This window comes from Podarcis melisellensis (assembly GCF_964234715.1).
Source record: "Podarcis melisellensis genome assembly, chromosome: 2".
NCBI classification, from domain to species: domain Eukaryota; kingdom Metazoa; phylum Chordata; class Lepidosauria; order Squamata; family Lacertidae; genus Podarcis; species Podarcis melisellensis.
In genome coordinates this window covers 98,166,676-98,183,825 of record NC_138529.1, presented here as the reverse complement: position 1 = coordinate 98,183,825, position 17,150 = coordinate 98,166,676, and the positions used below count along the sequence as shown (strand labels likewise).

Genomic DNA, 17,150 nt, shown 5'->3' with positions numbered 1-17,150 from the left:
AGGACGGCTCACGGGCATGACCTGCTCTGACGGGGGGGGGGGAGGATTCAGAAAGGGAAATGCTGTCTCTCAGGGACTCTACACCTACAGGCCAAGAATTCCCACAGGGACACAGATTTTCATGCGTAGCTTGGCCATTTGCCACCTCTGCTTACAAGCTTGGTGGGTAGGGCAGGGAAACTTGTTGGAACAACCTCACAGCTCCTGTGCAGTTGCTAATAGTGAACTCCTGAATCTTGCTCCTTGTTCCCAGACTGGATGTGTAGATATTACTCCTTTGCCTTGTAAGGCTAGATTTTGCTCCTTCCCAGTCATTGAGTTTGTACCAGTAAGGCTGCTATAATAAAAATCAACTTCTTTACCTGTAAGCAAGGGCACCTGTTGTTGGTTTTATGCAGGAATCAGGACACCAGGAACTTGGTGTCTTCTACATGCAAAGGACTTGTTCTACCACTATGCTGTGGCCTCTTTTCCCTCAATTAAAGAGATACCAGAAAAACAAAATTACCTCAGAATATATTATCAGCATTCAAAATACACCTCAGCAGCAGCTGCAGTGTGTGAAATCACAGGCTGCACAGCATCTTTGTGTTAATGCACATGCAGTCTTTTTAGTTATTTATTTAATTTAGAATAACTAATTACCGTATTTTTCTATCTATAAGACGCCCCCATGTACAAGACAACTCCGATTTAAGAAAATGGGAGGAGATCTAGCCGTGTATAAGACGCCCCCAAATTTTGTAAATTATTTTTTTTGGGGGGGGACCTAGTCTTATACATGGAAAAATATGGTATATCCCATTTTATATCCCCAATAAGTTCTCAAAGGGGCTTTCAAAAAATTCTCACAATACTCACTTTATAACTTTTACTGATATACCATAAATAAAACAGAGGCCAAGCTCTGATAAGTGTTGTTTCCTGGAGTTCTCATTCATGTTATTATCATGAGGCAACTCCAAAAGAGAAAAAAATGAGAAGGGCAAAATAGCGACAGCAGTTTACCAATTAAACTGTATGAGATAAAACTTTGTTTTCAACAATGGCCAGGCTTCAGACAGCACACAAGGCCCTTCTTGGTTGTTTGCCTCCCTCTACCAATGGAATCCACTTATTTCTTGCTTATGAAAAACCTTCCCCAAGCTGGTGTCCTTCAGGTGTTTTAGACTCATAACTCCCATCATCTCTGGCCATTGCTTATGCTGGCTGAGAATGATGGGAGCTGAAGTCCAACAACATCTGCAGGGGACCAGACTGAGGAGAATGCCTCAGAACATGGAGTTGCAAGCCACCTTTTATGGCTAATTGCTAATAGGTATCCAGGCTCCATTAACTTAATCAAGTTATTGGGGAGGGAGGGGGGGTCTTCCTTAAAAAGGCATTGAAGCTAACTACATCTTATGATACATTATGTGTTGTATTAAGTGGGATTGTCTTGCCTGAACTCCATCTGTGGCCGGTCTGTTCAACAGGTAATCCCTAAGAGGGAGGGAGGGAGGGAGAGAAATTTCTCCCACTTTTCACAAAGCCACAATATCAGCTTAAAGCTCGGGCACAAAGATGGGCAGCCTGTGGCTCCTCAGATGCTGTTGGACACCAACTCCAATCATCCCCAACCAGCGCGGCCAAAGGTTAGGATGACGGTAGAGCATGAAACTTTTATTCTCAGGATCATGGGCAAAAGATTCTTGCATTTCAGGGGCTAGATGATCCTGATGGTTCCTTCTGACCCTAAAATCCTATGATCCTATAGGGAGGGCCCAATGGTTAGCCTATATTAATGTAAGCGACACAAGCAGCAACCACAAACAAAAGCGAGCCTCCTCATATTTGCATTTTTCTAGCCCTCTGCTGAAAGGGAAGGACCGTCCTGTAGATGAGGCAGGGAAGAAGAATTGAACCAAGGTGTTTCAGAAATGTGACCAGTTAAATTCAAGTATCCAGTAATAGCCAAATTCTCAAGACGCTGCAGAGCCATTCTCAAGAAGCAGAACGCACCTGCAATCCATTTATGCCTTCCCCGGACAACGGATGTGCACTAGCGGTCCCGTGACTCACTCTGAGCAACTACTACAGCCATTTCCTTGAATCCTAGGCACATAGCTGTCAACTTTTCCCTTTTCTTGCGAGGAATCCTATTCGGAATAAGGGAATTTCCCTTTAAAAAAGGGAAACGTTGACAGCTATGTCTAGGCACCTCCTTGAGGCTACTGGCGTCGTGTGTTTACGGGGATGCTTAATCAATCACTCAGCTGCAACCTTTCCAACCAAACTCAGCTGCGGCCTCGGTATTTCATGCTTCCCAAATTATGCACAGAAGCCCCTTGCGCTGAGCATAGCACGGCAATCTGCTCTCAGCAAGCCAGGATAAAATATGGTTGTCCTCTTAGCTGAGACAATTTAACGTCTGCTCGAGTTACCGGCATGTAAGGAATAGCTGGGAGAATGGAGAATATCATCTCTAGTTAAATCTGCCTTGTTTAATGCACAATATAAGGTTCTGCTGTGCCACCTTGTGTTATATCAAATCACATCTGATATAAAACACCAGCACAAGGCTAGGGAGTGCCTAGCAATAAAACACAGATAATAACTGAATTATTATTATTTTGCAGAAGGGCCCGTTACTGAAATTTAACAGTGTTAGCAAGGACTTTGTTTAAACTAGATGGTATTGTCCACTAAGCACCAAGAACAGGAACAGGGTCTTGAAGCAGCTTAAAGGCTATCAGATTTATTGTAGCATAAGCCTTCATGGACCAGAGTCCACTTTATCAGATGTATCTGATAAAGTGAGCTTTAGCCCATGAAAGATTATGTCACAATAAATCAGATGATCTTTAAGGTGCTACAAAATTCTGGGTATTTTTTTCCCCTGAGGGGGGAGTTCCAATGACTTAACACAACTAGCCCTATGGAATTGGCACCAAATACTTGAGGTCTGTTCAAAGAACTTGTTTTTTTGTTGCTGCTGTTGTATAACCCAAAAGAAACAGGACTGGCTTGGGCCACCTTTTCCTTACCCTCATTTCAAGGGTCTATTTAAAACATCTGATTGATTACTCAAAAGAAAATCCTCTCCCACTTCCTGGTACTTTTAACCAACAAACCGCCAACATAACCAGCCGAGAGCTGCATACCCAAATTTTGCACATGTTGCACAACAACTGTGTTAAGCAAATGGAAGAGAATTTATTTCCACCATATTCCCTGCGGGCTAAAATTATTTTTCCATCTCAATTATACTAATTGCCTATTTGCTTAATTTTCTACAACAGTCTTCGCAGCATTCCAAACGTCGTGCCAATTGTGAAAGCTTAGGAAATGGTATGAGATACTGTATCTGCAATTTAAATAATAGAATCATAGAACTGTGGAGTTGTAAGGGACCCTGTGGGTCATCTCGTCTAACCTAGAGCTCTCAAAATTTCTTGGGGGAAGCCATGGCTATTTATAAAGAAGCACCACGCTGCATTAAAAGTGTGGCAGCAAACTCTTCTTCCAGTTGCCTGATTCATACATTATAATCTTGATGCAACGGATACTTCAGAACACATGGCTGCTGATGGTAAAAAAGAAGCTAGCTCTATGGCTCAATAACAGTTCAGTCATACATTTTGACTCCTCATTTTTGTGGAAATACGACAGCATAGCTGAAACCAAACAAACAAGACAGAGAATTGCTTTATCCAAAACAGCACCCACATAGTTCTGTTTTCAGGCACTTACTGTAACCTATGAATCAAACCTCGCTTTATTTGATGAGTAACTTTGAGACAGCATACGCAACAATATTGTGGGTTATAGGGTTTTATTTTCACACGGTGCTTTATTTTTCCTCCGCATCTCCTTCATTTACCTCCCTCTTCCCGTCCTTTAACCTGACAGGGTCTGTGGGCACAAGCAAGTCTAATATCGCAAGTCACAGCTCCAGATGAAGATGCATTGTAGTAAATATTTTACGGGCTGCTCTTTCCCTGGCTATGCGCCTTGCATTTTAACAATCAGGCATAATTGTCAAGAGCACACGAGCGGCCCGGAGCTGGCTGAGCTTTTCAAATCTATTACTCATCCATTTCTGATATTTCTCTGCCTTAGTAACCGCCGCTGACAAAGTCTTTCGACAACTCTGAACACCAGCCTTTTGTGCCACGCAGCAGAGGATGCCTACTGAAGCCGGCGTGAACACAAGCAGCGTGTTAATAAAATAAACGCCTGACATCAAGGCGTCTCCCCAGCACTCTCTTCTGTGGACAGCAGAGGGAGAAGGAGGGAAATGCAACCCGCAGAATCATCTCCTTCAAGAGAGATGGGGAAAGAGTTCAATGATGAAGGGGGAGCCACACACACACACTTCTCAGAAGCGTAGCAAAATTATGAATACTGATACCCATATCAGGGACCTATGGCTCTAGAAAAGGAACAGGCAACAGTCGGTGGTTGTAAAAAGAAAAGAAAAGAAGAGGACTCTGTTACCTAAAATAGTTTTGTGGAACTGGGTTCTTCAGAAGGTGAAATATTTCTTATACCCGCAGGAATGAGCTGCATCAGTTAATGCTTCCTTGCCTATACAACTACTAAAAGACTCGTTTCTCTTTGCTACTCTTCGTTTTGATCGCCAGAGGCACAAGTAATAAAGGAAGTCTAGAAACCACAAAAATCATTTCAAAACTTTGGGCTTGCTCTGTGTGTGCGTACATAATTTTTTACAATACAAATTGTATGTGCAATTGCCTATTCTTCTAGTTAGCTCAGGCTCAGTGTGCATGACAATACTATGCCAAATTATACTTCAGGTGCCAACTCTCCAGCCTGCCCTTTTCCCTGCCTTCATGCAAAGGCAGTAATGCACGCAAAAAAGGAGGCAGACACCATTAGCAGCTCATAAAATCTGTCATAATATCTTCTCCCCATTTTGGAATGGAGTCATCGCAAGGTGACTTCCAGCCCATATTGTCTATTCTCCAACCTTGTGAAAGTGCCCCATACAGTATACATAGAAGTTACTAAATCATCAAAAACTCTAGAAATCTGAGATGGGTCAAGCCATTACTGCTGCTTTTTTGGGGAGGGGAGGGGCACGTTCTGTGGTTGTGAATTGTCAGATCTCCTGATGTCGAGAACTGATGCATTTACTGTGCAATGATTTATAAAATCTCTGAGATACTCAGAAGGTATGCATTGCATAAAGAGGACGTGGGTTTGCCTATGATAGAGCACAGGCAGGTAGGCACAGCCCACCTGGTATATGGCTGAGTTGAGAAACCCCTGGACTGGGATGGATGCAATGCGGCAGGGAAACACAGGGAAGATAGGAGAGAAAGAAAAAGCCCCTGTAAACATGGCGGCATAGTTCCTGCCCTGTTGCTGGGAGAAAGTCAAACGGTTGGCAGAGATTTCCTAAATAGGGATGGAACAAGCCCCCAAAGGTTGCAGACCCATGGGTGCAGCAAGTCTGTAGGAGCACAGTCCATGTGGCAACCTGTTGGGTGAATCTAAGGCTGAGCAAAGGTCCGTGTATCCAAATTCTAGCTCAACAAGTAAGGATGAGCTTCACCCACTCACAAAGTAGTCTTTTTCTCCCTCTTTGCACTTCCCTTCGGGGAAGTGGGGAGATAAACCAAGAAGCTGCAGTTAACCACAGCTTCCCAGGATGTGCAAAGTGGGGGGGAAATAGGGTTAATGGCTTCTGAACAAGCCTGGATTTGGAAGTCCGCATTAAGCTCACCTGTAGCTTCCTGGTTTGTTTCCTGCTCATTCCCAGGAAACAGGTGCAAAAGGACTGCATGTAGGTGAAAGCTGCATGTGTATGTCCTGGCTGTAATCATGTGAATGTAGACAGCTGATGTCGGGGAGGTTATGAGAAAGTAAGACACATAGCTCAGAGGTGATTAGCCCTCCCTCCTCTCAGAAAAGTACTGGGTCGCTTTCCCAGCAGGTGGAAAGCATAATTAAGCACCGAGCATCAAAGCAGGGTGCATAAAAATCAATGATTTTTTAAAAAAGAAAAATGATTGTTTTATTTAAATCAGATTTTTAAAATTTAATTTGGATTTTTTAAATAAAATGCTTTTGGATGAAAAAAAATCTATCTAAAGATAGTTTTCTATTTAAGTTACATTATAGTCCAAAGGCTATTCATCAAGAAATAAAGATTTAAGTTTTTCATGTGTGCTAAAATGCAGTTTAATGTTTGTTTGTTTGTTTGTTTTTTAAAAAAGTTTAAGCACATCAGTTAACAAACATTGATACATATGCTATAATGTTATTGTTTTAGTTAAATGAATTGTTTTAATTGTTACTAAGGAAATGATGATTTTTCTCCTTCCAATAAAGTACAGCAGAAAAGTTGTCCAAATATAAACAGTTAACTTATTAAACCTCACAATAATTTCATAATTATCGGTCTATGTATTTCTAATAGTATAACCAACTCAGTAATTTTTTATATAACTGTAAAAATGACTCTGGAAATTTATTATTCCAGAAATGAAACCTTCATCTGGTTGTAAATATTAAGATTATACCAGCAAGAATGAGTCTTTCTGTAAAAAAATAATAATGATTTAAATCAAGTCTTATTTTCTAGTGATTTAAATCATGAGTTAAATCGTGATTTTAATGGATTTGAATCAAATTCACCCTGCATCAAAGAAACCTTTCTGGGGATGCAAAAAGTTGAGCATTGCAACTAAAGCAAGGTCATAGCAATTCCTTTCCTTTGTTTCTGCAATAAGGTGATAAACTGATGTGGGACTAAAATATAAGACAGAAATGAGACCGATTAATTAAAAATAAATAAATCAAAAATCAGCTGATTCATCATTTCAGATTCTCATTAAAACTGGATACCTGCAGTTTCTGATCACACCATCTCATTACACCCAGGATATATAACGAGGAAGTTTAAATGTCAACCATGATTCCCATTTCCATATGCAGTTTGCTATGGGAAGATTAATACTATGTGTCATTTTCTTTTTCTAATGTATCGGTACGGATGCATTTAAAATTAAGTAAAAAATCGAAACTGCCAGGCTTCTAAGTATATGATGAAGAATCTCAATATTGAGCTTGCTTAACTATTCCACTTTCAGCGAGAAAACACTTCTCAGCAATTCTGAGCCATATTGACTCGAGACTCTTCCATATCTAAAATAAGCTTAGAATACCAGGGACACATCTTTTGTTATATTTCTACCGGGTTATTCAAAACAATAATCCAAATAAAGAGGCAAATGACTATCAGTTTTCATCAGTCTCAGGTGACTGTGTGTATTCAAACATATATGTTTGAAGCCAGGCATTTCCAACCTGGTATCGCCCAGAAATCGTTGGACTACAACTCCCATCATCCCTGACCACTGGCAGCGGATGGGAACTGGAGTTCGACAACATCCGGAGGGCACCTGGCTGGGAAAGGCTGCTTTTAAGTCCATGCTGTTCTGTGTGAACGAAAAGAAAATACACATCACACCTACCTCCTCGCTGTACAAGCAGTGTCACCTCGCTTCCTTTCGGGCATTCGATAAGCATATCCACTACTTGGTTGTGAGTGAGATTCTGGACATTCTTCTTACTGACTTCCACTATAAGATCCCCCTCTTTTAGGCCTCGGCACCTTGGGCTGTCAACGATTTGCTTCACTCTCTGTCCCCCGCCCCCGGGACTGTCTGCTATAGTGAAGCCAAAGCCCATGGGCCCTTTGATTATATGTACAGTAATGAGTTCAGGTTGCGTCGCTATAGAAGAAGCCAAAGAGACGGTGTCATTGGGGTAGCCGTGGGATCCGTTCGAGGAAACCTCAGCCGGGCTGCTGGGCCTGGGCTCCTTCATCCCGTTTACTTTCCCCGTTTTGCTGCCGTGACTCGCCGGGGAGTCATAGTTCTCCTGCCCGTTCACAATGATCGGTTCTTTATCCAAGATGGCCACAGAGGTCACTAGGCTCGTGTTGGGATCGTCAGGGTCGAAAGGCAGAGGATAGCCTCGGCAGAGTTCTAGATCCACGCTGGCGCCGATGGGGATCGACTGGAAGATTTTGACAACTTGAGCGTGCGTATGGCCCAGCACACACGTGTCATTCACGCTGACGATAACGTCCCCTAGGGAGCAAGTGGACGAAAAGTCTGTGAATTTACACGCCCAAGCCTGTTGCATCAGCATATCATGGCATGGGGACTACCTTAGGTTTGCTGAAGTGCATATCCAGTCATCTTTTTTAAACATACATTTGATCAGCAAACCCTCAACACATTTTGCTATGTCACAAGCTGTCTGAAAACCCCCACACTTTTATGGCAAGTTTTTAAATTTTGTGTCGTGGGTGGTGGCTGTTTTAAGAAACGTTATGCACAAACCTATTGGGCATGAAGCATCAAGTGCATTTGTCTTTGGGTGCCTCAGACTTTTTAATGACTTTTTAACAGCAACTGTGAAGAGGAAAAGCACAGGAAAACCAAAATGGAATTATGTACGAACGACAAGCAAGCCGATGTGGTCAAATGGGCAGAATTCAGAGTCCGGACCTAGGTTCCTCTGAATCCTTGATTCCCTATCTTTAAAGTAGAAACACCATGAAAAACAAAGGTGAAGGATGAAATATTGACCATAAGTTTGCTTTAAGATGGGAATCCCTAAATATTCCCGATGCAATGAAATGTTTATAAGAAGACACAGGCACTTGCAGAGGTGGTCGTGAAGACTAACTTACTGAGAAATAACTTCAAAAGGCAGTGGAATCTTCTTTTAACTTCTGGAACCAAGTAGCTGGGTTCCAGACAACTACAACGCACTTAAGTGCCATTCAGTGTTGCTGATTAGAAACTCTTCAATTACCCCCCCCCCCAAACCTGCCTTATAACTGTGATAATCCCCTTGCTCGCCTGGATAGAGAGAGGTGTGTGGAGATTTTACATGGCTGGAATGTAGCCTGCTGTAAAACGGTACGAGTCAAATCAGCCTCAGCCAATAAACAGGGATGGCCAATAAAGAGTTGTGGTCCATCGACATCTGGACGATGACTAGGAGCTACATAAAAGGGGTCAACAAATGCTTGCCAACCCCTTTCAGTAGAGTGCCATGTTTCAAATGGATCCCATCTAGGTACAAAATATTACTTGTCAAGCATACAACACTGTGACAAGCCTGCTTGTTCTGTTGAGCATCAGAGATTCATTGATGAAGTGGCCAAAAAATTATTGCATGCTTCTGAGTGCTTTAAAACACTTATAGCATGGGAGGCTTTATTAGCCTTGTTTGGGACATGGGTGGGGCTGTGAGTTAAACCACAGAGCCTAGGACTTGCCGATCCGAAGGTTGCGGTTTGAATCCCCGTGACAGGGTGAGCTCCCGTCGCTCGGTCCCTGCTCCTGCCAACCTAGCAGTTTGAAAGCATGTCAGAGTGCAAGTAGATAAATAGGTACCACTCTGGCGGGAAGGTAAACGGCATTTCCATGCGCTGCTCCGGTTCCCCAGAAGCGGCTTAGTCATGCTGGGCACATGACCCGGAAGCTGTACGCTGGCTCCCTCAGCCAATAAAGCGAGATGAGCGCCACAACCCCAGAGTTGGTCACGACTGGACCTAATGGTCAGGGGCCCCTTTACCTTTTTATAAACTGAGGTCACAGCAAACCGATAAACCAGGCGCACCACACCCCACCAATTCTGTGTCTTAACTTGCCATTTGGCCTCAGATCTTCACAGTTTAAAAGCTCAAAAACCTCCATTCTCTGGACCACACCAGCTGCCCGAACCTGCTAATATTCCATGAGCGCAAAGCATTTTGGGAGTGTTTTTGAAGCCAGATTGACAACACTACCTGTTTCCATTTTGCCATCCAGAGCTGCGGGACCATCAAGCACCAAACTCTTTATCTGAAGAAATTCATCCGGTTCATCCCCGCCGACGACGGTGAAACCAAAACCCCTGCTGCTTTTCCTCAGTTTGGTGTGAATGAACTTTCCTTTCAGTTCAGATGGGTTCCGTGTGAAAAACGGCTTTCCTGCTGTGGAAGTTTCAGAAGTTTATAAACACGCCAAGGAAGGAAAGAAAGAAGAAAAAAAGAGACAAGCACGCCTCTCCACTACCCCCTTTCCTTAACCTCTCTCAGCAACACTATGAACTCACTTCTAAGGATGAGCAAGCTTTCAAGCTTCAGAGGGCTCCTTTTTTTCCCAGGCAGGTGAGAAACTCCCAGGAAGCTCAAAAGATGGGAGTACATTCTCCCCCAAGAAGGAGGCTCAATTAAAATGCATCACTGTGACCATCTCTCCTCGGTTGGAACTGTTACAGCAATTAATACAGTAACATCCAATCCAAAAGGAAATTAAGGGCCAGCGATACAAGTGAATTCCCACTGTAATGCACATCCTAATTGCAAAAGTGCTTTTCTTTTTAAAGCAAGACAACCTTATTAAGTACAGCCGGTTATTGTCAAAGGCCTGGCCTGCACATCACACTTAGCCAAACTATGGCTTAGTGCAAACTCATGAGTGTCCTAGGACAGCTGGCTTGGCGCGCCAAAGTGTTACAATAAGCTCAGAGCTTACAATCTCCAAATGGATAAATATTTGGCCCTCAGTTCACGTGACCTTAGAAATTGGCTCTTTGACCAAGATGCCAATCAAGATAGAACATCCACTGTAGCTGCCCATAACTCTACTTGGTACCCCCAAATTAAGATCAACCATTCAAGGCCCCACTACCTTGAGACGCTGACTTTCCTGCAACTGCGTAGGGCATTTGTTGAACTAAGGTTCCAGCAGATGCCATCAGCATACTTAAGAGGGGAATTCCCCATATGGAACACAAATGCATTTATGGAGGCAATCAGGTCAATGATATCATGTGCTACCTGTGGATTTGCCCCCTATATACATTGCACAGAGATGTTTTAAAAAAATAATCTATTCTTAACTAATCGCCCCAGGAGGTGACAGTCGAACTTTTAGCTGATAAAAGATCTTGATATTATACACCTGGCAGCCAAATTTGCTTTGGCAGCTAAGAAGCTCATTCTGGATATGTGAATGCTCTCTAATTTTTTTAATTTTGTGCTGTAAACCTTTGTAGGGTATGTTGTGCGATTTCAGAGCAAACCCTTGCCTTGCCCTTTGGTGTACATTGTAAAGGGTATGCACAATAAATTGACTGACTGACTGACTGACTGATTGATTGATTGATTGGCATCTCCTCTTTGATCCCCCCTGGTCCTTTTGGTTGCCACATTGAACTAAGGAGTCGTGTGTGTGTGTGTGTGTGTGTGTGTGTGTGTTCTGGTTTATTTTGAGTGACAATAATAGCTTTGTAGCACACAGAATGGTCCTCTATGCACTAGCTGCAAAAAAATTAAAATAAAATCAGGCGAAAGGTGTTAAATAAAATCACTGCAATTATTGTGGTGATTCAGAGGTTTAATTTGAAATCAAGGTGGATTTGACTTTGCTGGTGTCTCTGGTAACCTCTGAATTACACCATGGATGTTGGCTCACATTACGGACACATAATCTGTATTGTTTTTATTGGTACTGTTGCTGTGGGTTTGTCGTTGCCTGTGGCTAGAACAATAAACTGATACCTTACTGTATAGAGCTAAGAGGGCTCATGGTTAAGCTCTCTTCAAACTAACCATGAGTAATAACCAAGGTTGGCTTTTGGTTACAGGTCATGGTTAGTCTGCAGAGAGCTTAACCATGAACCCAGGCACAGGCTGAGCCAAAACTTGCCTCAGCATACATTTACAGACATAGCAGGTGTAAGAATATGGCAAGTGTAATGGCTTAGCTCATGCTAGATTGCCCTACACCAAGTCAGAACACAGGTTCATCAGATACAGTATTGTCTGGCAGCTGTTCCTCAAGTTCTTGAGCTGAGATATTTCCTGATATTACAGCATGCGCTGGAGAATGAATCTAGGCCCTTATCCTTGTGCTCATCCATTGACCTATGGAGTCCTTTCCCCTTTAATTCCAACCCCACCCATGCCCACAACATCTGTAGGAACCGATTTGCACACTAGTATTAGAAATAACATTTTTCCTCCCATTGCTTTATAGGGCTGCAGCCTCATGGAAGTATCAAAACAGATGAATGCTATTGTTCAATTTGCAGCTGAAACTGAGAGCATCATATCTGATGAAAAGTGAGAAGGGGATACAAGGATGAACTGCTTGGAAACACGCACAGGCGAAATGCATAGGAGGGACCAACAAACCACAGATAATGTTATGTTGGCATTGTCCCCTTGCAAATAGCCATGATAAATACGTCTTCCCCACAGGACAGCTATGGAATTGAAAGCTGCTGAAGAATTACACACAGCGAAGGAGAATACTTTTCAACACCGCAAGGGTGAATTTGGTATTTACAAAAATAGGTTTTTGCACACACCAGCCAAGACGACAAGGTGATACATAATATGACTCTCAAGGGTGACTCAGAACACCAAAGCTTTAAGCGGTGCTAATTATTTTTGAGCCTGAATGGATTTTTGAAAGTATAAAATCACCAAGCAAGGAGATGAGTATGCCATGGGGAACCTCTGAAGAAGAGATAAGTTATGTATTTATTCACTTAAATTCATTAGCAATTTTACCATTTGCATCTTTACATACCAGCAATAAAAATATGTTAATAAAATAATAAGAAGGCAGCAGAGTTGGTACTATTTTAGTGCCTTTTCCAACCTGACTTCATTTTTTTCATTTCAGCCTGTGCAGCTTAGGCCCTAGTTCACACAATGGTTCTTTTCAATGAGCTGAACTCAACATGTTTTCCACGGACTGGCACATACTGAACTTGTTTTCTGAATGGGCTCAACACATGCCGCCATCCTGACTCAACGTGTCCCAAAGAGGCATTGGCAAGTGTGCCGAACAAGAGTGAGAAAGGCAAGCACCTTTCCTTGCGCTTGAGAGCAGCAAGCTACCAGCATCTTCATGCTTCTCATACAATGGATAACTCCACCAGTGTATTTGTTTGGGGGCGGAGGCAGAAGCTGCAGGGCAGGAAGTGACCTAGTCTCAAGCTAGTTTGTGTGTGAGAGAGATTTCTTTGCACAGTCACATGCACTAGCACTTCTCGTTAAGTCATGGTTAGCTACTGAGCACGAGAAAGCACTAGTGTGGACCTAGCAGTGGTGAGAGGCTTCTGGGGGTTGGTGCACAAAGGGAAAATTGTGCAAAGTCAGGAACGCCTGGAAACCACCATGAGCCAGAAGCCTTCTTAGTGGCATCCCACGACCTCTCCAGAGCCCAGTAATCAAGGAGATGTCTTTTTTGCCTGCCTCTGGGATGTTCTCAGAGCCCTCACATCTCCTTCCCAGAGGTTGGTAAGGAAGGCGCAGCCATGCTTATCGGGCTTTGGGAAGGCAGTGTGAGGGCTCTGGGATGCTGCTGGAGCCCTCCTGCTCCCTTCCCGAAGACCAGTAAGTGAGGAAAACCCCACCTATCTGAATGGGTTGCCCCAGCCACTCTGGGCAGCTCTATTTAGCCACCCCCCCCCCAACAAGGTTGTGATCACAGAGTGCTTGAAGGAGCTGGGTATGTTTAGCCTGGAAAACAAGAGACTGAGAGGAGATATGACTCCCTGGTGGAGTACAGGGTCAGATTTAAGGTGCTGGTTTTGACCTTTAAAACCCTTCACGGCCTAGGACCCTCGTACCTACGGGACCACCTCTCCCGGTATGCCATACGGAGAGCCTCAAGGTCCATAAATAGCAACACCCTAGAGGTCCTGGGCCCTAAGGAAGTTAGATTAGCTTCAACCAGAGCCAGGGCCTTTTCAACACTGGCTCCGGCCTGGTGGAATGCTCTGCCTCACGAGACCAGAGCCCTGCAGGATCTGATTTCTTTCCGCTGGGCCTGTAAGACAGAGTTGTTCCGCCTGGCCTTTGGCTTGGAGCCAATTTGATTCCCTCCCCCTCTTTCTTTTTCCTTTTTCCTTTCTCCTCCTGTGATGAGGCTGCATTTTAATATTTTAATGTTTCAATATTTTCATGTTGTATTTTAATTTTGTTTTTAAGTTGTATTCATTCAACTTGTTTTTATTATTGCTTGTTAGCTGCCCTGAGCCCGGCCTTGCCCTGGCTGGGGAGGGCGGGGTATAAATAAAAATTATTATTATTATTATTATTATTATTATTATTATTATTATTATTTTCAAATATCTTAAAGGCTGTCACATGGAAAAGGGAACAAGCTTGTTTTCTCCTGCTCTGGAGAGTACAACTAGAACCAATGGCTTCAAGTTGCAAATAAGGTGATTCCGACTAAACATTTGGAAAAAACTTTCTGACGGTAAGAGCTGTTTGGCGGTGGAACAGACTCCCACAAGAGGTGGTGAACTCTCCTTCCCTGAAGGTTTCTAAGCCGAGATTGGATGGTCATCTGTCATAGATGCTTTAGCTGAGATTCCTGGAAGGGACCACCTTCCAACTCTATGATTCTATGATTCTACCACTGAGCTAAGAAGACCCTTCCTCTAACTGTAAAACAGGCAAAACCTTTCCCTGAGCACTTCCCCACACCCCCAAGGAAGGATATCTTATTTGATAATGACACTATCTGAATCATTTTTATTTTTTATGCAAAAGAGAAATACTTATTGCAGCAACTTACTTTGTACTGGAGCATCTCGAACTGTCTCCTGGTTGTTGGGAGTGTGGTTTGGAACAGCAGGAGGGGCAAGTGGTGGGTGCTCCGCTGTCCATTCTGAGAAAAGAAAACAGATGTGCATTGGCTTTTACTCTGTTGACACCAGGGGGAAATCAGCAATCAAGAGGGACTCGACATGCCGACCATGATGGCTCTTCAAGTGCCTAGTCAACTTTCTTTGCAACCCTACAGAAGACTTGTCACAATGGGAGTCTCTCAGAGCCTGCCCAACCATGGGAAGTTATGGGGGGAAAGTGATCTATCTCCCTAAACCAGATGTTGCTGGAATCTGCCAGGCCCAGCCAATATGGCCAACCGTCAGGGATGGTAGGAGTTGCAGTCCAACAACATCTGGAATCTGGAATCCTTGCCTAATGTGATCAAGGATGAGAGCGCAAGATTAACCACATGTTGGGAGTGTGGAAAATGAGGGGCAATGCCTGACTAGCGAATGGATATTTGTGGTCACAGAGGATAGACAGATGCAGTAGTTGGGGTTAACCGCCCATGCTTACACTCTAAGGCCACACAGACAGCATTTCAGTCCACGTTACAACTCGTTCAACCTCCCGTCTGAAATTGCCTTGCCTTTTATTTGGCCTTTGTTTATTTTGAGTCTCAGACAAATCTATGGAGGAGGTGAGCTTTTGTTGTATGTGGCAGATCATGTTTTTATGCTTGTTTTTTTTTAAAAAATGATCCAGTCTCCTTGGCTCTGTTTTATACTGGTTATGTTGATGACATCGTAATCTTAAACGTTGTAAAATGCCCTGAGTGGTGGGGAAGGGTATACGTGTTCAAACAGATGAAATAAACAATAACTGTAAGGAAAGGAGAGGCACTTAGTGCTGCTTGGCTTAGATACAACTTGCCCATTAACCAGGCAATGCCTGGAACCAAGCTGTCTGCTGCCTTTGCCATTTTTCTGGAGATCAGGGCAGGTGGGGACAGCTTCTCCTTCCCATTGCAGCTCCTCATGATATGCCTGAGTTCAACTAAGCTGATTATAGTTCAAATTCATCTGTGAACATGTGAGATTATGAAACTATCTCAAACAGAGGTAAACCTGTTGATGGCATTTTACCATTGCACTGTGGAGAGTGTATTAACTTATGGTCTGTGTGTGTGGTTTGGGAGCTGCACGGCTAGGAAAAAAACAATGCTGCCCAGGGTTGTAAAGACTGCAGAGAGAATAATTGGGTGCACTCTTCCCACCCTAGATCAAATCTATGCTGTCAGGTGCCATAAGAAAGCGGCAGAGATAGTGCAGGATAGTACGCACCCCGGAAATGATCTATTTCAGCTTCTGCCTTCTGGAAGAAGGTATAGGGTTATAAAGGCCAGGACTAGCCGCCTGAGAAACAGTTTCTACACAAATGCAATTCTGGTTCTAAATGCAGCATAAGGGGTCTCTATAGGATAGTGTATTTTAAAATGGGGTTTCAGAGTTTTTAGGGGTTTTTGAATGTTTTATGTAGTTTTTCAATTTCATTGTTCTGCATGGGACAATGACAATAAAGATATTGTATATCGTATAACTACTGCTTTATCTAGCCTGATCCTACTACCTGTCATAGCTGCTCTCCAAGCTCTCTCACAGAGATGTTTCATCCTGATACGATGTAAAAAACGAACGACGCACACCTGGAAATGCCAGTGACTGAAGCTGGGCTTCCTGCCTGCAAGATGTGTGCCACAGGAGTCTGTTCATTGCAATCACTGATCTTTCTTTGGCCACCTCTCAGTTGTCCACATTGGATGGGTTTGCGCAAACACCCACGTGGGTTTGCATCCTTTGCATTTGGAGCTTTAGATCATGGATACTGAAATCCACACAGGAAAGAATGCCTTGCGTCGCACTTGCATTACTTCTGGAGCAGCTCTGTGCTTTAAAGCAGTTGCACATATCAGTTCCCCCCCGAAAGTATTCACTGGTTTGCCTATTGTGAACACACAGCAGCAACTTGAGGAACTAGACAAGTTCTTTCTCATCCACAGACGCTGAAGGGAGGGCCAGCCATTTTCAACGACAGCTTCCTGCTTGTTCTATTTCCTAATGCCTGCAATTTTGTCATTGGGTGCTGCAATAATGGTCAGCTGCATGAAGCATTTACGCATTAAAACAAAAAGGATATCTGAACCGTCAGCGTCTATTCACATATACTCTGTATCCTACTATGCATCCTAACCCAATAAACCAATAGAGTAAAGACACTCTAAATATGCTGGCTCAGTTTGCACAAATGCAAGCAATGTGATGCCAACGTGAATGAAGAAACATGTGGGTTCCCAAAGTGAAGATCGTAGCTATTGCACTCCCAACTGATTCTGCATTTTGGAGCTTAGCTGTGGTTTGGCTTAGCATTATGTCCGAACCCAGGCTCATAGTTTGCCTCTGCAAAACAAACTGTGAGTGGCAAATGTTGGTTACAGCCCGTGGTACGCAGTTCTGGAAACCTGCCATTTCGCTTGCTTGTGCTAAGCTGCCTGAGGATG

General features: G+C 43.4%; 1 protein-coding gene across 13 annotated transcripts in view; it reads right to left on the bottom strand.

Annotated features, from left to right (window-relative positions):
- The window catches only part of MAGI1 (membrane associated guanylate kinase, WW and PDZ domain containing 1), a 479,839-nt gene that overhangs the window by 67,767 nt on the left and 394,922 nt on the right, over positions 1-17,150 (bottom strand). For 11 of the 13 annotated variants that reach the window (XM_081901311.1, XM_081901312.1, XM_081901317.1 and 8 more), the window contains 3 exons: positions 14,619-14,711; positions 9,821-10,006; positions 7,485-8,105 (listed from right to left, as the gene is read on the bottom strand). In XM_081901311.1, coding sequence (XP_081757437.1) covers positions 7,485-8,105; positions 9,821-10,006; positions 14,619-14,711 — 900 coding nt within the window. The remainder of the gene's footprint in view (positions 1-7,484; positions 8,106-9,820; positions 10,007-14,618; positions 14,712-17,150) is intronic. The other 2 variants (XM_081901314.1, XM_081901319.1) reach the window with 1 other exon arrangement.